Raw genomic sequence first — 24669 nt, 5'->3', positions numbered from 1 at the left:
ATGCGGAATATCACTTACCAGGGTTACAATGTGAATTGACATTTTCTGATTGTAATGCTGCGTGATTTCTTCATTCACAAAAAGCAGTGAGTGGCATTCTCCGTCGACTGACACCGTCTAGACCGTCCAAAGCAAATGGAGGCACAGATGGAGGTGTCCAACCGCGTGCAGGAGCAGGAGGTGGTTTCGACCCAGGCCAACTCGGGTGAGTCCAAGTTGGAGGCCTTGGGGCAGAGAGCTTCAGCTATCGACCAACATGTCCCAAGGCCTGGGGCAGTCTGTGCAGGCAGTGGCTGAGGCCCAGGACAGGGCTGCCCTCTCAGCTGCATCTCTGTGCCAAAGCCACCTGGACATTGCAGCGTGACCCAGTCACAGCGGGCAGTGGCTGAGAGCATTGGCGGCATTGCCCAGGCGCTGGTTGCGTAGCGCCGGGACAGGAGGTGGTGGCACAGTTGCAGAGGGAGATGGCGCAGTCACTGGCTGATGTGGCACAGACCCAGAGGGTGGTGGCACAGTCACAACATGATGTGGCACAGTCTCAGACAGCGATGGTCCACTCCCTGTGCCGTGAGCCTGCTGACTCTGGTCAAGACCAGAGCGGGCGTCAGGCCTGGCAGTGCCAGGTGGTGGGGGAGCATCAGGGGATAGCTCCACTCGCAGCCCCGTTTCATGGAGTAGCCCAGGGACCACTGGGCACGCTGAGGGAGGAGGAGTTGGTGGGGCCCGTGCCGCTGACTCCCGCAGAGGAGATGCCAGAACACCGCAGAACCTCAGACTTCCCTCCCCCCTTCTGTCCCTGGAACATCTGGTGGACAGCGGGCAGAGCAGAGCAACACTACGCCACCTGGGACACCCGAGCAACAGCCGAGCCCATCAAGCCCGGTCGCCGCAGAAGACGCCCGCCAACAGGGACCCAGGTCACAGGGTGGGCATCACAGCAGGCCACCTCCACTCCTGATGTACCATCTGGGGATCCAACTAGATGTGGCGTTAGGGCTCGTAAGGCCAGAAAGCGGTGTCCGTGCCTCTGGCCAGTACCCCCACGCCCCCAAGTGGGTAAACCCTGGTCCCCTCTGCATTGGCCCTGGCGTACACGTCATGTGGCCTCAGTGTCTGCATGAGCCCTGATAGAACCATCAATTCACGAGACACGTGCTTTCAGATATGAACAGTGGTTTTAATCTACTTACTTCAGAGCCAGCCTGTTACCCGTTGAACTCTCGATGAACTCAGGCTGGCTCTGGACACAGTCATTTATACAGCAGTCTAGGGGGAGGAGTCGTGGGCGGAGCCAAGGGTGGAGCCCTGTACAAACTCCTGAGCATTCCCAGAGCTACTCCCCCTAGTGGTTGGATAACGCTACTGCGCTTACAATAGTATTGGTAAATACAGTGTGAATTACTAAGTGACATTCACCACATGCCCCATGACCTGCCCACCTTTCCCCTCCCCCGCCTCCTCCTGGAATTCAGCCTCCTCCTCCATCACGTCACCCATCTGCTTTGCGATGTTTTGGATGCAGCAGGCCGTCACGATGCGGGCGACCCTCTCAGCATCATACTGGAGGGCCCCTCCAGAGCGGTCCAGGCACAGGAGGCCAAAGCACCGCTCGATCAAGCTTCTGGTTGTTGCACGGACATCGTTGTAGCAGGTCTCTACATCAGCCTGGGAACTTTGGATAGGCATCATCAGCCACGACCACAGTGGATAACCCCTGTATGCAGGAGCCAATACCGCAGCTGGGGGGGGGGGGGGCATCTCGAACGTGTCAGGAATTGTCGAATGTGCAAGGATGAAGGTGTCGTGTACACTGCCCGGGTATTGGGCTCAGACGTGCATGATGTGCAGCTGATGGTCACATATCAGCTGCACGTTCACCGAGTGGAAGCCCTTTCAGTTTGTGTAGAGCGGCCTGTCATCTGCAGCTGCTCGAAGGGGGACATGCATCCCGTAGATCACCCTCTGGACACACGGCATGTCACCGATGGCGTCGAACCCTGCTGCACGGGCATCCTGGTGGGCTCGGTCCACATTGAAATGGATGTATTGAGCCGATTGGGCATATTGGGCGCGGATACGCCTGTGCCCCGAGGTCTGTGAGATCCCGGACATGTCCCCACTCGGCGCCTGGAAGGACCCCATCACATAAAAGTTTAGGGTGACCGTCACCTTGACGGCCACCGAGAGCGGGTGTCCTCCCCTGAGCCCCCACGGTACCAGGTGTGCCATGATCTGGCAGATATGTCTCCCTACTCAACAGGTGTCTTTGACGGTATGCCCAGTCCATCAGGTTTCCGAATGACATTTGATTTGATTTGATTTATTATTGTCACATGTATTAGTATACAGTGAAAAGTATTGTTTCTTGCATGCTGTACAAACAATGCATAGCATACATCGGGAAGGAAGGAGAGACTTCAGAATATAATGTTACAGTTATAGCAAGTGTAGAGAAAAGATCTACTTAATACGAGATAGGTCCATTCAAAAGTCTGATGGCAGCAGGGAAGAAGCTGTTCTTGAGTCGGTTGGTACGTCACCTCAAACTTTGGTATCTTTTTCCTGACAGAAGAAGGTGGAAGAGAGTATGTCCGAGGAAATTATGCTGGCTGCCTTTCTGAGGCAGCAGGAATTATAGATAGAGCCAATAGATGGGAGGCTGGTTTGCGTGATGGACTGGGCTACATTCATGACCTTTTGTAGTTTCCTGCGGTCTTGGGCAGAGCAAGCTCCATACCGAGCTGTGATACAACCAGAAAGAATGCTTTCTATGGTGCATCTGTAGAAGTTGGCGAGGGTCGTAGCTGACATGCCAAATTTCCTTCATCTTCTGAGAAAGTAGAGTCATTGGTGGGCCTTCTTAACTATAGTGTCGGCATGGGGGGGACCAAGACAGGCTGTTGGTGATCTGTACACCTAAAAACTTGAAGCTCTCAACCCTTTCTACTTCGTTCCCATTGATGTAGACAGGGGCATGTTCTCCACCACACTTCCAGAAGTCAATGATAATCTCCTTTGTTTTGTTTACATTGAGGGAGAGATTATTGTCATCGCACCAGTTCACCAGATTCTCTATCTCATTCCTATACTCTGTCTCATCATTGTTTGAAATCCGACCCACTACAGTTTCAAATCAGTAAATTTGAAAATCAAATTGGAGGGGAATTTGGCCACACAGTCATAGGTGTATAAGGAGTATAGTAGGGGGCTGAGGACACAGCCTTGTGGGACATCGGTGTTGAGGGTGATCGTGGAGGAGGTGTTGTTGTCTATCTTTACTGATTGTGGCCTGTGGGTTAGAAAGTTCAGAATCCAGTTGCAGAGGGAGGAGCCGAGGCCAAGGCCACGGAGTTTGGAGATGAATTTTGTAGGAATGATGGTGTTGAAGGCTGAGCTGTAGTTGATAAAGAGGAGTCTGACATAGGTGTCTTTGTTATCTAGGTATTCCAAGGTAGAATGCAGAGCCATGGAGATAGGATCTGCTGTGGACCTGTTGCAGTGGTAGGCAAACTATAGTGGATCAAGACAATCCCGGAGGCTGGAGTTGATTCGTGCCATGACTAACCTTTCGAAGCATGTCATGATGATTGTGTCAGAGCCACTGGACGATAGTCATTAAGGCACGTTGCTTGACTTTTTTTTGGTACAGGGATGATGGTCGTCTTCTTGAAGCAGATAGGGACAGACACTGCACGTACACGCAAGGCCTTATGTGGCACTACTTTGCACCTTCTCCTCCTCAGCCTGTTGGGTAGCTGGCTCTCCATCCTGGGCAGCTGGCTCCTGTTCCTCTGGGGCACATTCCGCTGCTGTAGCTTCATCCTCCACAAGCAGCTCCAGCCCGTACAGCCACAGGGCATCCCCCGGGGCTGCGGCGACTAGGAGGAAGGTCACCATTGCTGGCTGAATTCTAATATCCATTGTCTGGAGGAGGTGAAAGGCCGACATGTTAGCATGGTGCATACCCCCGTGCCCAACCAGGTCCACTGGATACATGGTGGCCCTGGTTGGCACTGCAGACTCTGCCCCCACATTCCCCCCCCCCCCCCCCCCCCCTCCTATCTCAGCGCCCCTGTCCCCATCGGTGCCCGGTACCATGGGAGCTTCTGGGCCTGGTGCCCATCCCTGATGTCAGGGGTACTTTTGGCTGGTGCTGCCCATGCCAGGGGTACACACCACGGCCCTCGTCCGGCGCCCCGATAGGGGCTACAGTGGGCGTTGCCCCTGAGTAGGCCGCATGATGCCACGCCGGGTGGGGGGGTGGGGGGGTGGGGTAGTATGGCGGAGGATGGGGTGCGGGGGTCCAGGCCGTTTCATGATTTTTAAAAGCACAAATGCACAGCGTCGTCGGGATCTCAGTCCACCGGAGGCGGAGAATCGCAGAGGCCCCGGGGAACACCGAATCAGGCCTGCTAATGATATGCAAACAGTGTTTGCTGTACAGGCGTTCCAGACCGCATTGACAGTGCTGTTGAGGCGATTTGCCGCCAAATTGGCACCCACCGCTATTTTGGCGTTGGAACCGATTCTCCGTCCAATCGCTTCCCGATTCTGCCGTCAACCAACGGAGAATCCCGCCTCATGTCTCAGGGACAAAGAATTCCAGTAAGTGTTTTTAATCACAATGGCTCTCCAATCAATGAAGATTGTGGTGGCGAAATCAGGGGCTGAGTGAGCGGAATGAGAGGCTGGGGGGTGGGGTGTAGGAATCATGCAGTAATACCATTCGGGGTAGTGGGAGGCGGAATCAGTACAGATTCTTTAATCTGGTATGGAAGGAGCACTGCAGCAGGGTAGCATGGTGGTTAGCATAAATGCTTCACAGCTCCAGGGTCCCAGGTTCGATTCCCGGCTGGGTCACTGTCTGTGTGGAGTTTGCACGTCCTCCCCCTGTGTGCGTGGGTTTCCTCCGGGTGCTCCGGTTTCCTCCCGCAGTCCAAAGATGTGCGGGTTAGGTGGATTGGCCATGCTAAATTGCCTGTAGTGTCCTAAAAAGTAAGGTTAAGGGGGGGTTGTTGGGTTACGGGTATAGGGTGGATACGTGGGTTGAGTAGGGTGATCATGGCTCGGCACAACATTGAGGGCCGAAGGGCCTGTTCTGTGCTGTACTGTTCTATGTTCTATAACCCGCAGCCTGTCTTTGTTTTCTTATGGGTTAAATGCCGGTATCAATGTGTGATAATGAGTGTTTGGCTGCTCACCAATTATCTGGACCTATTGTGCAAGTCAAAGACTTGTTTATCAAAAGCAATGTTTATGAATTTTTAGAATCACATTTGATTGCAGTAATTCTTTTTTTAATGTTTTCAGCATATGCAGCAATTTGGACTATTGAAACAGCTTAACTCTCCGCCAAGCACATCCAAATCTATTGCCTAACATTCAGCGCTAGATGCTGCAATGCTACAAAATAAGCCTTCATCCTGCGGAGAAAACAAGCGAGAATATGTTTGCTAAGTATCAGCTTGTTAAAAATGTTACTCATTCCTTTATCTCAGTAATCATTCACCTGCAGAGAAAGGCAGATGAGGTGTGCCTGGACTATTCTGTAGCCTTGATGTTGACATGGGTGAGTTGTACAGTAGCAGCCCGGGGTGGGGGGGGGGGGGGGCCATTGCCTGTATGCATATTGAGAAGACAACTCCCAGACGAGACTGAAACTGTAGGGCAATTAGCATATTGATGGCCCATCTTCGGGATCAAAGGAATGACATTCAAGTAACCGATACTGAGGCAGACACCCCGGCACCAGAAAGACACAAACAAAGAAAGGCCAACGGCCACCAAAGACACACCCAGCCATCAGGGCACCCACTCCTTTATTGGTCAAGATCAATACGAGTGATCAAGATGCGGCCCAATTAATTGGGGCCAAGTTCAAGGCCCGTCAAAAAGCGCTCAAAGCCCCTTCGGGTATAAGAAGAAGCCCCCGAGAGAGAATCGCTCTCTTGGACTTGGCTCTCGAAGCAGAGAGACCCGTCCACCAGCTGCACCAGAAGCAAGTAAGTCCAAGGTCAACGCTCGCCATCAGATAGACGACCTTAGCTGTTCTCCTGTGACACCTTCGCACCCAACAGCCTCAGATCCGAACAACGGCCATTGTTCCTCTGACTGAGTGGGCACCCAAAGTTAAGTATAGGCGTTAGAGATCATTTAGTTTGTGGTATTTTGTGCATGACTAGATATTACTATGTGTGTAAATAAATAGTACAGTAGTCCCCCGTTATACCGCGCTCCGCAATACCGCGGTTCGCGATATACGGCGGGGGGGCTTATGGACCCCAACTGTCAGCTTCCCTCTCCGGATCAAAGTGAGCCGGCCGCTGAAATTGACACTGCCGGCTGATTGGAGGGAGATTCAGTGAGAGAGGAGCAGCTCACACAGCGTCCGGAAGTGGATACAGGTAGTGCAGAGCTACAGCTGGTACCTCCATAGCGGTTGAGGTAGGGTGGGGGTGGGGGGGAGGAGGTGGGGGTGGCGGTGTGGAGAAAGGCCTGAACTGCAGGGGTTTGGGACCGAGGAGAGATGCGACACCCCCCTGCCACTTGTTCCCAAACCACCAAGTTGACAGCCCTGACACCTAAAACTGAATCCCAGCCTTGCCTTTGAAACTGACATGCAGCGCAGGGTGCAAGCGCGTGTGGCAGATGGGGTGCAGACAGCAAGACCTTGTAAGTTCCTGGTAAGTTTCTGTGGGTTGTTTTAATTAGATCCACGATGGGGGTTTTAAATTTATTTAAAAATCTATGCATGCGCTTCCCATTGTGAGTCTACGGGGGTCTGACCTCTCCCCCCGCCCCCCGTAGACTCACAATGGGAAGCGCATGCATAGATTTTAAAATAAATTTAAAACCCCCATCGTGGATATCCGCGGCTCGGATGCAACGCGGGTGGCTGTCTTGGACCCCAACACCCGCATTATAAAGGGGGACTACTGTATTGACTTTGAACTAACTAACTGGTGCATTGGTTCTTTGATCAGTATTCGAGTTTGAACCTTGTGGCGGTATCGAAAGATACCTGGCGACTCCAGAGCAAACATAATCAGGATCAAGGAAGGCGACCATATTGACCGCTGTATTTATAACCAGATAAATATCGCAACATTTACTGGCAACTCTGATGGTATTTATAACCAGATAAATATTGCAACAGGGGGGGTGGAATTTTCCAGTGCTGCCAGAGGCTGAACCTTTATGGGCGGGATGGACCGCTCTCCACATTTCCCTGTCCTGCCCCTCATCGATGGGGCCAGAACATCCAGGTCATGAAATCTTACAACTCAGAAAGAGGCCATTCAGTCCATCACATCAGTGTCGGCTCTGTAAAAAAGCAATCCCCCCTTTCCCCAAATCCCTCCATTTTTTTTTGCTTTTCAAGTATAAATTCAAGCCCCATTGAAAATTACGAATGGATCTGATTCCACCACTCTTTTTCAGGTGATTCCACCTGATCATAAGCCACTCACTACATGAAAAAAATTATTATCTTCCCTCTGGTGTGAATGGCCTTCCATATGTATCCATTGGTTACCAAGCCAACCATCCTCTCATCATTTCTCTTCATTTATTCTGTCATAACATTTCATAATTTTGAAAATCTCTATTAAATTTCCCTGTAACCTTTTGTATACGAAGAACTCCACCTTCCTCAGTATCTCAGTAAATATTCTGTACACTCTCTCCAAGGTCTTAACATCCTTCCTAAAGCATGCTGTCAAAAAGTAGACAATACTCCAGCTGAGGCTGACCCAATGATTTAGGCCCTGGAACCTCCCATGCTGCCTCTACAAATCAGTGAGTCCTCTTCCTTGGTCCCTGAACCAATCTGATAGGTGTCATTGTCTGTCAGCCAGTGCACCTCACACCTTCAGCAGAAATACATTGGTGGAAGTGACATTCATTTCTCCATGAGAATTGCTTTGAGGCAGTGCTTCAGTGGCAAATATTGCTGAGAAAAGAGAGATGTTGTTGGAGCATGTCGCAGAATCATAGCATACCGAGAGTGCAGAAGGAGACCATTTTACCATCGAATCTGCACCGACCCTCCAAAAGTGTCCCAGACCTAGGCCCAATCCCTCGCCCTATCCCCATAATCCTGCAACCCAGTTAACCTTTGGACGCAAAGGGACAATTTGGCATGGTCAATCCACCTAACCCGCACATCTTTGGACTGTGGGAGGAAACCGGAGCACCCGGAGGAAACCCACGCACACACGGGGAGGACGTGCAGACTCCGCACAGACAGTGACCCAGCCGGGAATCGAACCTGGGACCCTGGAGCTGTGAAGCATTTATGCTAACCACCATGCTACCGTGCTGCCCAGCTACTGTGCTGCCCTAAAGTGAATTGTACTGCTTGTTAAGTGAATTGGACATTCTGAATTCTCCCTCAGTGTACCCGAACAGATGCCGGAGTGTGGCGACTAGGGGCTTTTCACAGTAACTTCATTGCAGTGTTAATGTAAGCCTACTTGTGACAATAAAGATTATTATTATATCGAGGTTTACAGAAAGCATTTGACAAAGTACCACATAAAAAGGAATAGGAGGGTCAGTGTCCGCATGGATTTTGAAAACCTGGCTCAATTACAGAAAAAGCCAGTCATGATAAATGGTTGTTTTTCAGATTGGAGGATGGTAGAAATGTTAATCCCCGTGGTTCAATGCTCAGAACATTGCTTTTATACATATATGATTTAGTTACTGGAATACAGAGTAAGATTTGAAAACCAATGATACCAATTGGATGCAACAGGACAAGGAAAGGCTAGCAGTATGGGCAGATAACAGACAGATTAAATTTAATGCAGAGAAGCGTTAGATAATGCATTTTGGCAAAAGGGATAGGGAGAAACAACATTGATTTACTGGCACAGTTCGAAAGAGAGGGTCGAGAAAGACAGACCTGGAGTTCATTGCATTGATCTTTGAAGGTGGTAGGACATTTGAGAATAGTTGGCAAAGTATTTGGGACCTTGGGCTTCTGAAATAGGGGTATTGAGTACAAAACAGAAAGGTTATGTTGAACTTTTATAAAACCCTGGTTCGGCCACAACTGTGGCAGCTCCGGTCATTAGAATTCAAGAAGAATGTGAGTGTTGTTGGGAAGAGATTTAGCAGGTTGACACCTGGGATGAGGGATTTTAAGGGCAAGGTTAGGTTGGAGGAGCTGCGGTTGTTCTTGGACCAGACGATGTTATGGGGAGATTTTATAGAGGTGTGCAAGATTATGACAAGTACAGATAAGATGGACAACAAAAAAGCTGTTCCCGGGACTAACAATGATGGCCGTGAAGTGAGTGGACTCAGGGTGGCTCCTGCTTGAAGGCGTTCGTTCTGGCCCCTTTTATGGGAACTTTGGGAAACTTCGGCGGAAAAGTTGTGCGGACAGTGGAGGGGGTATTAGTTCTCCCCTGGATGGGCATGCCTGCAGGTTATCAAACTCGACGCACCTCCGTGTGAAAACTCAGGTGAGGTTTAGGAAGGGGTGGGTGGGCAAGTGTTCCAGTTGGGGTTTGACTCCAAGTCGAGGGAGTCGCCATACTGTTGAACAAGAAAACGGGGGCATGGGGGGTACAGAATTGTGATTTTGGACACTGCTCTGCACTATCTAGATGTGAGCACTCATTCGGGTCAGGCACAAAGGCCGGGGTGGAGGTTGGATTTGGGGCTTTTGGCCGACAAGGAGTTCTGTGGGAAGGTGGCAGTGGCGATTAAGAATTATGTAGGGCTTAATCAGAATGGGGAGGTATCAGCAGCCATGTTTTGGGAGGACCTGAAGGCGATAGTCTGGGGGGGGGGGGGGGGATAATTTTGTTCAAGATTGATGATGGGGGCTGGTTTAGCTCACTGAGCTAAATCGCTGGCTTTTAAAGCAGACCAAGCAGGCCAGCAGCACGGTTCGATTCCCGTACCAGCCTTCCCGGACAGGCGCCGGAATGTGGCGACTAGGGGCTTTTCACAGTAACTTCATTGAAGCCTACTCGTGACAATAAGCGATTTTCAATTTTTTCAATTTCAATGGTATGGGGAAGTGGGTCAGTTGCGGAGGGTTTGCGGGGGTGGGGGTGGGGCTGTGCAGTATGGTTATGAAGAAGATGTCACATGCTGGCCCACCATGTACAACAACAAGCAACGGTGAGGGAAATTGTTCAGGTGAAGGTGGACGGAGGGGGGATATGGTGTCAGATCTGGAGAAGATAAATGAGATGTTCAGGGGGTGGGTGGTGCATTGGCATGATGCAGTTTGGTGAGGCACTGGAGCCGATAAGCAGTTCCTGATGTGATTGGCCTCCCACCTTTTGGGCATGTTTAGTGAAGTGGGGAAAAGGGGGAGATGCCGGCTATGTTGGCACAGGCGTCGATTTTGCTGATCCCGATAAATGGGAAGGATCTATTGGAGAGCAGATCCTAAAGGCCCATCTCACTGCTGAATACGGATGTGAAAGTCCTGGCAAAAGTATTGGCGAGAAGGTTGCAGGCGCGTGTGCCGGAGGTCTCAGAGAATCAAACCGAGTTTGTGAAGGACAGGCAGCTCTCCAGTAATATTAGCAGTTGTTGAATATAATTATGACTCCATCAGGGTGGGCGAGGGTGGGGGGGGGGAGTTGTGCTATTGTTCACATTGGTGACACCTTGGGCTTTGGTTGAGTGTCTGGGGATTGTGAGGAGGGCGGGGAGCACCGGGGGTAATTGTATGCGGAAGACCTGTTGCTGTTTCGGACGGACCCATTAGAAAGCATGGGCAGAATTATGGGCTTACTGGAGAGGTTTGGGGCATTTTCGGGCTATAAATAGAATGTGGTAAAAAGCGAGGTGCTCCCGGTGAATGCAGCGGGCACGTGGGGAGGGGGCTGGTGGGACGGACGGACGGACAGACACCTGAGTGCATTGCCATTTAAGGTGGCAAGGGAGCAATTCTTGCACCTGGGGATTCAGGTAACACATGAGTGGGCCACGATGCATTGGTGGAAGTTGGCGGGGTTGGTGGAGGAGATTATGGGAAACCTTAAAAGGTAGGATACGCTGCACCTGACATTGACGGGAAGGGTGCAGGTGGTGAAGATGAACATATTGGGCAGCACGGTAGCATGGTGGTTAGCATAAATGCTTCACAGCTCCAGGGTCCCAGGTTCGATTCCCGGCTGGGTCACTGTCTGTGTGGAGTCTGCACGTCCTCCCCCTGTGTGCGTGGGTTTCCTCCGGGTGCTCCGGTTTCCTCCCACAGTCCAAAGCTGTGCGGGTTAGGTGGATTGGCCATGCTAAATTGCCTGTAGTGTCCTAAAAAAAAGTAAGGTTAAGGGGGGGGTTGTTGGGTTACTGGTATAGGGTGGATACGTTGGCTTGAGTCGGGTGATCATTGCTCGGCACAACATCGAGGGCCGAATGGGCCTGTTCTGTGCTGTAATGTTCTATGTTCTATCTGCGGTTAGAGCAATGAGGGATTGGAGAGGGATTGTGTGGGGGGGAGGGGGTGTCGAGCAAAGTTTTTGCTGTACGCAGACGACCTGTTGTTATATATTTCGGGCCCATTGGGGGGTTTTGGGGGCATTTTGGGGATCTTGGAAATGTTCTCCAAGAACAACAAAAAGAAAACACCTCACAGGTTCAATGTCTCACTGCCTCAAAGGTTCAATGTCATCTTTCTCCTGCCAGTCCATTGTCCCTCAAAAATTCCAACGCCTCCTCCGGCGTATCAAAATAATATTCTCTGTTCTGGAAAGTCACCCAGAGGCGGGCCGGGTACAGCACTCCAAACCTCACCCTCTTATTGAAGAGGTCGGCCTTGACCCGGTCACACCCGGCCCTCCTCTTCGCCAGTTCTGCACCGAGGTCCTGGTACCTTCGCACCACGTTCCCCTCCCAGGTGCATCTCCTCGTCTGCCACGCCCACCGAAGAATTTTCTCTTGTCGAAGAAGCAGTGTAACTGCACCACCATCGCCAGGTCCTCCACCTTCTCCTTCAGCCTCTTTTGGGTTTCCCGCATCATCCTCACTTCGACCACCAATGAGGCGAGCTGCTCCTCATGCTCTCCTCACGGCCTCCTCCACTTTCTGGATCACCCGGCCCTGGGACTCCAACCTCTGCTCCACTCTCAGAATCTCTGCTTTGAGCGACTCCACCCCTTTGGCCAGGTCCTCCAGGGCTTCCCTTCTCTGCTGGCTAAACTTATCATTTAAAAAGTCCCCCAGATGCTCCGTTGACCATTGGGTGGGGAGAACAGGCCCTTTGCCCTCCACCATCTTAACCTGTGGCGCACTCTCCTGCTCCAACAACTCCCTCCTTCTCCACCCACTCCTAGTTTGTGGATTCATCCGCTAGCCACACAGAGGAAATCCACGTAGATAGACACCCAAGGCTGGAATTGAACCTAGGTCCTTGGTGCTGTGAGGCAGCAGTGCTAACCATTCCATATTCTCCATTGCCGGTGGAAATAAAGCACATGCAGAGGACACACCAAAAGGCAGCCGGGTGTATTCGTAAAGGCCTCTGTGTGTATTGATTACAAAATATTTCACAGATTCACAGAAAAATACAGTGCAGAAAAGGCCCTTCGGCCCATCGAGTCTGGACCGCCATGAACGGCACCTGATCTATGGGGCTGGTTTAGTGCAATGGGGCTGGTTTAGCAGAGGGTTAAATAGCTGGCTTTTAAAGCAGACCAAGGCAGGCCAGCAACGTGGGTTCAATTCCCGTATCAGCCTCTCTGAACAGGCGCCGGAATGTGGCGACTAGGGGCTTTTCACAGTAACTTCATTTGAAGCCTACTTGTGACAATAAGCGATTTTCATTTTATTTCATTTCATCTGGCAATCCTAATCCTATTTGCCAGCACTTGGCCCATAGCCTCGAAAACTAAGACGTGACAAGTGCTCATCTAGATACGTTTTAAAGGGTGTGAGGCAACATGCCTCTACCACCCCCCCAGGCAGTGCATTCCAGATCATCATAGAACATACAGTGCAGAAGGAGGCCTTTCGGCCCATCAAGTCTGCACTGACCCACTTAAGCCCTCACTTCCACCCTAACCCTGTAACCCAATAACCCCTCTCAACCTTTTTCTTGGTCACTAAGGACAATTTATCATGGCCAATCCACCTAACCTGCATGTCTTTGGACTGTGGGAGGAAACCGGAGCATCCGGAGGAAACCCACGCAGACACGGGGAGAATGTGCAGACTGCGCACAGACAGTGATCCAGCAGGAAATCAAACCTGGGACCCTGGCACTGTGAAGCCACAGTGCTATCCACTTGTGCTACCGTGCTACCCCATGGGCAGTCTCTGGGTAAAAATGTTTTTCCTCAACTCCCGGGAGGCTACATCAAACTAGAGTTGTGAATATGCGTGGCTCATATCGAGTTTCGTGAGCGAGCGTCTAACCACCAACTTCGCGTAAAGATGTTCAATGCTTCAATCTTCATGGGATAGTGATCCAACCTTGATGCCATATTCACTCTCAGCTTATATTCCTAACATAACCAGACTGCTTTGTCTGATTTTAACACCGGCACCACGGGCGCTGCCCAATCTGAGAAAGCACAGGCCTGATGATACACATCTAACCAAAACTAAGTTAAGTTTCCACTTTTTCCAACAATGCACAGGGGACTGGGCATGCCTTGAGATACCAAGATTGGCTTCTCAAGTTCAAATGAATGTGAGCTATGGTCCTTTTATCTTTCCCATTCCAGGTTTAAATACTTTAGGGTTCTTGCCCAGCATAGCGCTTTGGCCCCGGATCCCATCTGGAAGTTGCATTGGCAATTTAGCTGTATAAAGCTCAACCAATCATGGCCCAACAAGCTGGAGCCCTGCCCCTGACCACACTAAGTGGGAGGCACACCATTTGGTGTGCATAAACCACCAGAGTCATGGTGATACGTGAAATCTTCAATGGCTCAGCAGTGTAAATGGCCAACCGAGCCTTGGTATCTGTCAGGCCGGCCTTGCTGGCCCAAACGCCGGGAACCTCACGGCAGTTTCCACTCACTATCATGCTTAGAAATCAAAGAACAAAGAAAATTACAGCACAGGAACAGGCCCTTCGGCCCTCCCAGCCTGCACCAATCCAGATCCTTTATCTAAACCTGTCTCCTATTTTCCAAGGTCTACTTCCCTCTGTTCCCGCCCATTCCTATACCTGTCTAGATGCTTCTTAAATGATGCTATCGTGCCCGCCTCTACCACCTCCGCTGGTAAAGCGTTCCAGGCACCCACCACCCTCTGCGTAAAAAACTTTCCACGCACATCTCCCTTAAACTTTCCCCCTCTCACTTTGAAATCGTGACCCCTTGTAACTGACACCCCCACTCTTGGGAAAAGCTTGTTGCTATCCACCCTGTAGAATAGGATTCCCAGAGAATCGCATCCATAGTGTACCTCCCTCTCCAGTCGCTTCCCATTTATATTTTATTGCATAGTGTACGTCCCTCCCCAGCTCCTTCCCATTTATACTGCTGAATGAATAAGTTAGGCCCTTCCAATAAGTTAAGCTGAAACCAATCGGGTTGAAGGTCTACCAAATGCATGTCACAGGACAGTGAGAGTAATGGCTAAAGAGGAGAAACCTCACACTATTCTTTGAAGCTTGTTTAATTTCTCAAAAACATTAAGGATTCTGCCTGCTCTTTAGAAGTAAAGAGTATTAGATTTCCCGTCACACTATAAAGACCTTAAGGAATGTGAAATTGCTGGTTTCCAACACAGACCCGGGCATTTAGCCAACACCATTTGGTGCCAAACGTAGCTCCAAACCAGCCAAAGAAACAGAGAAAATGACATTGAGTTGATACAACATTAAATGATATATGCCGACTTACAGTGAATCATTTTCAAACAATTCTGTTTACATCCTGTCTGAATCCAATGGAACTAATTAATAACTACATCAAAACTAATTACATTTATTTTAGAATCAAAAACAAAATAAAAATATGGGCAAATCTAATGCTGTTTCATCCCCACCCTCTCCCCTTTGATGGTTAACTTTCCCCAGCACAGAGCAACACATGGCTCAGATGTTTACAAAGCCAACTGAAGCGTGGAGTCTCAAAATGCCCCAGCAACCATCGAGGCCACTTTGCAAGTTGCCTGTCCCCAGCTCCTTGCCCCTTGCTGTTAACAATAAATTGTGCTGTTGTGCAATAAATAAATTAGAGCAACATGATTCCACGTCCCATAACATTTGATGAGGAAGAATGAATAAATATTTTTGATCACCTATCTCTTTATAAGGCACTGTGATGTTGTTTGCGTGTGCTGCAATGCTGGAATTGTTCGATCCTTGTGTCCAGGTCCTTGAGTAAATGTAAAGACACAATGGCATGAAACCAATGGCCAGGATGGTGGAGCAGACAGTCATGGAGATACTGAAAAGAATAAAGTGATTATTATTTTTTAAATAGGAAAATACTGATGATCAATCCCTGTTTAAGAATGTTGATTTAAAGACTATAAGGCTGGATTTTGCAGTGAGTAACTAACAAACAAAGTGATGATGCCCAACAGGCAGAGAATTGACCTTGAGATATTACCCATTTAAACAGATAGCTTGACACACAAGTGACCATCAAAATAACCATTAAGCGAATGAGTAAACAAACCTGTGTCATGTAACCAAGTTGGGTTAAAAAATATTAGGCTGCTGTTATGGGTCTGGACCAGAACCCGAATTTTCGTTAAAATCCCGGACTAGAACCCAACTATTTGCTTTTGGTAAAACTGAGAGGGAATATTACTGCACCACAGAAGTAATAGCACCAACCAGTAGACAGCTTGTATTTTAAAACAAACTTTAATTTGAAAACAAAATGAGACGTATTAGCAACAAAGAAATAGCTTTATAGTTGACAGTTACAACACCTTAACTGCTTCCTGAAGACTACTTCTACATTCCAATTAAGCAATTCCTTATATCTCAAGTACTACTTATGTGTACAGTGAACAACCAGGTTTTACTTGCTTATCTTGGTGCAGAGTCCTTGGAGAGAGAAAGCTTTCAGAACGGAACTAAAAAGAATTCTGCTCAGTTTCGAATCCTGTTGCAAGCTGCCTTTTCAGACAGATCTGGCCCCTCCCATTAGCTATTTTATTACATTCAAAGCACACAGCATTCTTTTGCTACAGGATGTGTCCTGACTTGTTTAGCCAGGGCCAAACATAAGGTGTGCGATTCAGCAGACATGAGTTAAAGTCCGCTGAATGGCACGTTTAGCAGGGTGTTTCTTGGCGCCTGCAGGGCTGAGAACCAACCCGCTGAAATTCAATGGCACGGTGATGATTGTTTGGCCTCAGGGAGATTCTCTCTGCCAAGGCCACACTTACAGGAATTTCCTGGTGGCGAGCTCAGCTGAAGTTCTCCAGAAGGAAATGCTCCTCATGGAATGGGGCACCAGGGGCTGGTTTAGCACACTGGGCTAAATTGCTGGCTTTTCAAGCAGACCAAGACAGGCCAGCAGCACGGTTCAATTCCCGTACCAGCCTCCCCGGACAGGCGCCGGAATGTGGCGACTAGGGGCTTTTCACAGTAACTTCATTGAAGCCTACTCGTGCCAATAAGCGATTTTCATTCATTCATTTTCATTTTGGAAGGCTGCACCGTTTTTCCACCCCACCTTTTAACCTCCCCCCCCCCCTTATTTGTGATGCCCCCTTCCCCGCCAACCTCGCGAAGGTCCCCGGGAATCTGTGCTCACTCCCCCTCTACCCAGTAGGCCCCCCCCCCCAGGCCCAATTCTTGACAGTGCCACCCTGGCATGTGGGAATCCTGGCACTGCCAGCCTGGCACCCTGTCAGTGCACCTGCCAGTCTGGCAATGCCATCCAGACACCCTGGTAGTGCCAGTATGGTGCCCAAGTGCTTGCGGGAGAGCCAAGCTGCCACCGTGCCCTGTCCCCGACCACCGAGCGTTCTACAGTGGCCTGGGAGACTCCCCAGGTGCCGTTGTAACTGGTCCACATTTGTGTGGACCAATACTAAACGGCGCCCTGGCGAGGTCTCAGGCATAGCTGTTGAGAGAGTGCCAGATGAATCCAGTGAACGCATATTTAAATGACCAATACGGCTCATTTAAAAATGCTGATCTGGGTCAACCCCAGTGAGGGTGAGATCTAAATCACGATGTCGCATGAGATTTGTTGAATCTTGTGAGATGTTTTGAGCATCGCAAATCTCACAAGATTCGTCCCAAAACAAAGTCGGGCATGACGAGATGGCTGAATGAATGCTAATACTTCACTTTTAGTCTCTGCACTAACAGTCATATATTCTGTGTGCATTTTAATCTATTAATAACATTATAAAGAACAAAGAACAATACAGCACAGGTACAATATGACAATTTCTTATATTCATCACACTGAATTTTACAGTCAGAGGCAAGTGAACGGCATCCGCAGTTACTCTTAAATTAGTTTCTTGCAGCATCTCTCACATCCATCTACATTTCCTAATGGATAATTCCAAACATTTTAAATTCTAATCAAAATTTCAAAACGAAGATTTTTTAAAATAAATTTAGAATACCCAATTATTTTTCTTTTCGAATTAAGGGGCAATTTAAACCCACGCAGACACGGGGAGAATGTGCAAACTCCACACGGACAGTAACCCAGGGCCGGGATTCAAACCCGGGTCCTCAGCGCCGTAGTCTCAGTACTAACCACTGTGACACGTGCCGCCCCTACAAAATTCAAAACAAAGATGGGGCATTTTGCCATCTAACCTGCTCAAGCATAGCAAGATAGATTTTATTGAGGTAAAGGCATCAAGAGATATGAACCATAGGCAGGTAAGTGCAGTTGAGGCGGAGATTAGCCATGATCTAATTGAATGTTGGAGCAGGATTGAGAGGCTGAATGGCCTACTGTGCCTGATCCTAATGTTCCGATGTTCATAGATGGACCTCCAGGAGGGAGCAAAAGCTGTCAATTTTTTCATGGGCCTTTCCTGAAGCATCCATTCTGTTACAATTATGAGGTTTATATGGTTGTTATGTTTTGGAACTATGTCCTTAAAGTAAAATAAAGGAGGCCATGCACCCTGTTCTGCGGTCTACCTGACACCAAGCCTGGGTGGTTTGATTGTTAGAGATTAAAGGGGGCGAAGATGGTTTTACTAATTTGGAGGCAGTTTCGCCAACACTTTGGGTTGGGGGCAGGGTCAAGGGAAACACCGATTCGGGGGAACCACAGATTTGAGCCAGGGAAGTGGGACGGGGATTTTCGGAAATGGGAGGAGTTGGGATTAAGACACTAAAAGATTTGTTTCTTGGGGGTCAGTTTGCAGGATTGAAGGAGCTGGGTGCGAAGAATGGGCTGGAGTAGGGGGAGATGTTTAGATACATGCAGATTCGGGATTTTGCCAGGAAGGAGATACGGAGCTTCCTGTTGGAGTCGGCCTCCACATTGCTGGAGGAGGTGCTGACGACAGGGGGACTGGAGAAGGGGGTAGTGGCGGCAGTCTGCAGGGCTATTTTGGAAGAGGAGAAGGCACCACTGGAAGGGATCAAGGCAAAATGGGAGGAAGAGCTGGGAGAGGGTATGGAGGAGGGGTTCTGGTGTGAGGTGCTCCGGAGAGTGAATGCCTCCACATTGTGCGCGAGTTTGGGGCTGATACAGCTGAAGGGGAGATCTAATAGAAACTTACAAGATAATGAATGGCTTGGATAGGATGGACGTAGGGAAGTTGTTTCCATTAGCAGGGGAGACTAGGACACGGGGGCACAGCCTTAGAATAAAAGGGAGTCACTTTAGAACAGAGATGAGGAGAAATTTCTTCAGCCCGAGAGTGGTAGGTCTGTGGAATTCATTGCCACAGAGGGCGGTGGAGGCCGGGACGTTGAGTGTCTTTAAGACAGAAATTGATAAATTCTTGATTTCTCGAGGAATTAAGGGCTATGGGGAGAGAGCGGGTAAATGGAGTTGAAATCAACCATGATTGAATGGTGGAGTGGACTCGATGGGCCGAATGGCCTTACTTCCGCTCCTATGTCTTATGGTCTTAAGGTGGTATCTAGAGCATACGTCACAAGGGCGAGGATGAGCCAGCTCTTTGAGGGGGTAGAAGATGTGTGTTAACGTTGCGGGGGGGGGGGGGGGGGGCACAAATCACGTTCATATGATGTTTTGGTCCTGTCAAATGTTGAAGGATTACTGGAAGGGGGTTTTTAGGGTAATCTCTAAAGTAGCGTACGTAAAACTGGACCCGGGCCCTCGGGAGGCCATATTTGGCATGTCGGACCAGCTGGGGTTGGAAACAGGTGCGGAGGCAGATATTGTAGCTTTCGCCTCGTTGTTCACCCGAAGCCGGAACCTGTTGGGACGGAGAGCAACCTCTCCACCCTGTGCCCTGGCGTGGCGGGGTGACCTGCTGGAATTCTTGACTCTTGAGAAGGTTAAGTTTGAACTAAGGGGAAGGATGGAGGGGTTCGACAATTTATGGGCGTTATTCATTATGCACTTTCAAGAATTGGATAACATCGAACATTGGTGGGGGGGGGCGTCGGGAGGGTTGGGGACTGTGTGCGTTAATGGTGACTATGGGTGATTCCTGATTCCTTTTTGTTATTTGTTTATGTCAACATGCGGGCAGTTGTTTTGCGGGTTGGTGGGAAGATGGGATTGTGTTGTTGATGTGGGGATTGACATTATATTCGTTACTGCTTATTGGTTATTATTGGTGGAAGTAAATTTGGGAGAAAATGTGAAAAAGGAGGAGAATAAAAATATTTTTTTGAAAAAAAGATGGTTTTACTGGGAAGAAGGTGGGTTTCTTCCGGATGTTCCGGTTTCCTCCCACAGTCCAAAGTTTGTGCTAAATTGCCCCTTAGCGTCCAGAGGGTTAGGTGGGGTTACCAGGATAGGGTGGGGGCGTGGGCCTAGGTAGGGTGCTCTTTCAGACAGTCAGTGCAGACTCGATGGACCGAAAGGCCTCCTTCTGCTCTGTAGGGATTCTATGATTCTAAGCTGCATTCTACTCAATGGTGACACCCAATGTGCTAATATTGGAGTCTCCAAAGTCCGAGAACAGTGTTGAGAATGTTGCTTTAAACTGCACACTTATTGCAAAAATGAAAGAGACTATGACTCTCAAGCATAGCTAATCAGTAAAGGTAAAGTCACCATAGTTCCCCGTGTCTGTGTGGGTCTCACCCCCACAACCCAAAGATATGCAGGGTAGGTGGATTGGCCACGCTAAATTTACTTGGGGGGGGGGGGGGGGGGGGGAAATTGGGTACTCAAAACTTCTTTTTAAAAAGTCACCATAGTTCCAGATGACCATAGGCTACTCTCTCCTTTGAGGGGAAGAGCTGACTGGTGGTGACTTAACCTGAGGGTCGCCACACCTCAGGCAAGGGGAAAGGGTGAGAAGGCAGGGCCTTCATGAATAACCTCAGCCGGTACGGGAATCGAACCCACGCTGCTGGCCTCGTTCTGCATCACAAAACCAGCTGACTAGCCAACTGAACTAAATTGGCCCCCGGTATTTTTATAAATGATTTATGTTGCCCCTCCTTTCATATGTCCCGATAACAGTCCAAAATGCTGACAGGGCCATGGAATTTCAACCATTGTTTCGTAGACATGGAAATTATCAGGAAATACTGTCAAATAGTTCCTGTGTCTCTGAACATCTCTTTGAATGATAATGCAGTCTGATTTGGAATATTTCTACCTGGACACAAGATTCAAATGGTTTATGTTGTCATGGAAATGAGCCACGAGAGTGGAAGTGTTTCAAGAATGCTCCTGGAAACTCACAGACACAGTTAGTCTGCTCGGGTCCTGGAAAGAGAGGCAGAGGCTAGAGGCCAGAAGTCCCTATAGTTCACTGCACCAGAACGTGGGTGGAAGACTGCACTCGGATTGAAAAGACTAAATTTGTGAGGTGTTAAAAAGAGGCTGGAAGATTCACCTAGCTTGTACTAGAGGGAGGTTCTCCATGAATAATCTCATCATGAAGGACGGTTATGGGTTTGGAAGTTATCAGGTTGAGAAAGGGAAGGAACAGAAATAAACCCTCAGGTGCTAATAATTACTTTCGACTATCTGAGGTGGTCGCAGAGGATCAGACGGGCTTTGTCAAAGGTAGGCAGCTTACCTTGAACATCAGGCATCTGCTGAACGTGATAATGACCCCCTCTGGGGAGAGAACACCAGAGGTGATCGTCTCCCTAGACGCAGAAAAGGCCTTCGACAGAGTCGAATGGACCTCATAGAGGTACTGAAGCAGTTCGGGCTTGGAACAGGGTTCATCTCCTGGGTAAAGCTCCTATACAACGCTCCCATGGCGAGTGTACGGACCAACAATACCAACTTCCGATACTTCCAGCTGTACAGGGGCACCAGACAAGGATGCCCACTGTCCCCGCTGCTGTTCGCTCTAGCGATCGAACCACTAGCAATCGCGCTCAGAGCAGCAAAAAGCTGGAGGGGGATCTGAAGGGGAGGCAGAGAGCACAGAGTCTCACTCTATGCAGATGACCTGCTCCTCTACATTTCGGACCCACAAAGCAGCATGGACGGAATAATCACGCTCCTGAAAGAGTTTGGTGCCTTCTCGGGCTACAAACTCAACATGAGCAAAAGCGAGATCTTCCCAGTATCCACAAGTAGGGGGGGGAGCATTAACGGGACTGCCGTTTAAACAAGCCCGACACAAGTTCTGCTACCTGGGGATCCAAACAGCCCATGACTGGAAAGAGATCCACAAATGGAACCTCACCAGCCTGACGGAGGAAGTTAAAAAGGACCTGCAAAGATGGAACACACTCCCGCTCTCCCTCGCTGGGAGAGTCCAGATGATCAAAATGAACGTACTGCCCAGGTACCTCTTCCTACTTAAATCCATTCCGATCTACATCCCCAAGGCCTTTATCATAGCGCTGGACAAACTGATCATGGCATTCGGAGTGGGGGGGGGGGGGGGGGGGGGGGGGGGGTCGGGGGGTGGTGGTGGGGGGTGGTGGTGGGGGGTGGGGGGGGGGGGATGCTAGGATCCCAAAGAAGGTCCTACAAAAATCAAAATGCGGGGGGGGGGGGGGGGGGGGGGAGCCCTCCCAGACCTACAATTCTATCACTGGGTGGCGATGGCCGAGCGAATAAGGGGATGGATCAAGGAGCCAGAAGCCGAGTGGGTGTGCATGGAAGAGGCCTCCTTCACGGGGACCTCCCTCTGGGCCCTTGCCACGGCAGCACTCCCAGACCCACCCAAAAAACACTCCAGCAGCCCAGTGGTGATAGCCACCCTCCAATCCTGGAACCAACAACAGCAGCAATTTGGCCTGACCAAAATGTCGGACAAACCTCCCTTCTGCAACAACCATAGGTTCACACCAGCACTGACAGACGCCACCTTCAAAAGGTGGGGGCAGGACGGAGGGACACTGACAGTCAGGGAACTATACACGGACGGCAGGATTGCAACACTGGACGAAGGGAGGACCCAGAGTGCAGGGGACTACCCGTGTGGCAGTCGCACAGCGGGCGGCCATGTCGGGTGCGCCCTGGACGAAGGGAAACCCCGGAGCGCAGGGGCCCGACCGCATGGAGAGAGCAGTGACAGCGGCCATCCTGGATGGCCCCCTAACAAAGGGAAACCCCGGAGGGCAGGGGCACGTCCACCAGGTAAGTATGGTTAATCCCACAGGAGTGAGGGGACAGAAGCCCCCCACCAGAATAGTCACCTGGAACGTAAGAGGACTCAACGGCCCAGTGAAAAGATCCAGAGTCCTCACCCACCTAAGAAATATGAAGGCCGTAGTCTTCACAGAACAGAACAGTACAGCACAGAACAGGCCCTTCGGCCCTCGATGTTGTGCCGAGCAATGATCACCCTACTCAAACCCACGTATCCACCCTATACCCGTAACCCAACAACCCCCCCCTTAACCTTACATTTTAGGACACTACGGGCAATTTAGCATGGCCAATCCACCTAACCCGCACATCTTTGGACTGTGGGAGGAAACCGGAGCACCCGGAGGAAACCCACGCACACACGGGGAGGACGTGCAGACTCCGCACAGACAGTGACTCAGCCGGGAATCGAACCTGGGACCCTGGAGCTGTGAAGCATTTATGCTAACCACCATGCTACCGTGCTGCCTCTCCAAGAGACACACCTGAGAGAGCAGGACCGACTGCGGGTAAGAAGGGCTGGGTGGGACAGACCTACCATTCCTGCTATCGGACTAGGGCCAGGTGGGTGGAGATACTGATCGGCAAGAGGACGATGTTTAGGCGACAAAGATGGTTACGGACCCAGGAGGACGGTATGTCATGGTCAGCGGGGCCCTGGATGGGGCACCGGTAGTACTAGTTAACGTGTACGCGCTCATCAAGAAGACCATGGCGGAAATCCCGGACATAGCGACGTATCGACTAATCATGGGGGGGGACTTCAACTGTGTACAGGATCCAACGACAGACAGATCAAACCCCAAAACGGGGAAAACCTCAAGCATGGCAAGGGAACTCAGTCACTTTATGGAGCAGATGGGAGCAGTGGACCCCTGGAGATTCGCCCACCCGGGGGAAAAGGAATTCTCCTTCTTCTCCCCAGTACACAACGTATACACCAGAATTGACTTCTTATTGGTGGGGAAAACAGTGCATCCGGGGATAGACAAAGTGGGATACTCTGCAATGGTGATATCAGATCACGCCCCGCACTACATGGACGTGAGGCTGGAGACAGGCAGGGCCCAATGCCCCACATGGACGTTGGACGTTGCCCTACTAGCAGACAAGGCCTTCAACGAAAGGATATCGCGGGCCATAGCAGAGTACACGGAGAACAACCAGAACGGGGAGGTCTCACCCTCCACGTTCTCGGAAGCACTAAAAGCCATAATAAGAGGGGAAATCATCGCTTTCAAAGTGCGAAGAGATAGGGAGGAAAGGGTGGCTAGGCAGAAGCTGGTCGACTCCATACTGGAGGTAGACCGTAAATACTCCGAGGCCCTGACCGCAGAGCTCCTGGCGGAGAGAAAAGAACTACAAAGGAACTTTGATCTGCTCTCCACCAGGAAAGCAGTGCATCAACTCCGCCAGGCACATGGGACCCTATACGAACACGGAGACAAAGCCAGCCGCCTGCTGGCACACCAGCTGAGAAAGCAGGCAGCCACCAGAGAAATTGCACAAATCAGGGATACTAGAGGCACATTAGAAACAGAACCAGAAAAGATCAACAAAATCTTCAAGGTTTTCTACCAAGAGCTGTACACCTCAGAGCTCCCAATGGGGGAGTCCGGGGATGAAACGGTTCCTTGATGGACTGGACATACCAATTGTGGGAGAGGGCAGAAAACGGGAACTGGAAGCTCCACTAGCACTGGGAGAAATCATGGACAGCATTAGCTCCATGCAGGCGGGGAAGGCGCCGGGACTAGATAGGTTTCCAGCGGACTTTTACAAAAAATTTGTGACAGCACTGGCCCCGCACCTGCGGGAGATGTTGACAGACTCGCTAGCTAGGGGCACACTGCCACCCACGCTAGCACAGGCCTCATTCTCGCTGATACCTAAGAAAGACAAAGACCCAACAGAATGTCGGTCATACAGACCCATCTCTCTACTGAACGCAGATGCCACAATACTGGCCAAAATCCTAGCCAAAAGGCTAGAAGACTGTGTACCTCAGGTGGTCGCAGAGGACCAG

At 50.1% G+C, this 24669-nt stretch overlaps 1 protein-coding gene across 1 annotated transcript in view; it reads right to left on the bottom strand.

The window, feature by feature from the left end:
• Window positions 1-24669, bottom strand: part of LOC119963120 (solute carrier family 10 member 6-like) — a 100194-nt gene that overhangs the window by 33614 nt on the left and 41911 nt on the right. The window contains exon 2 of the mRNA XM_038791737.1: window positions 15226-15374. Within this exon, the coding sequence (XP_038647665.1) occupies window positions 15226-15374 (149 nt within the window). The remainder of the gene's footprint in view (window positions 1-15225; window positions 15375-24669) is intronic.

This window comes from Scyliorhinus canicula, chromosome 3 (genome assembly GCF_902713615.1).
Source record: "Scyliorhinus canicula chromosome 3, sScyCan1.1, whole genome shotgun sequence".
NCBI classification, from domain to species: Eukaryota; Metazoa; Chordata; class Chondrichthyes; order Carcharhiniformes; family Scyliorhinidae; genus Scyliorhinus; species Scyliorhinus canicula.
The sequence above is the reverse complement of the archived record's forward strand: the minus strand, read 5'-3'. Positions and strand labels throughout refer to the sequence as shown.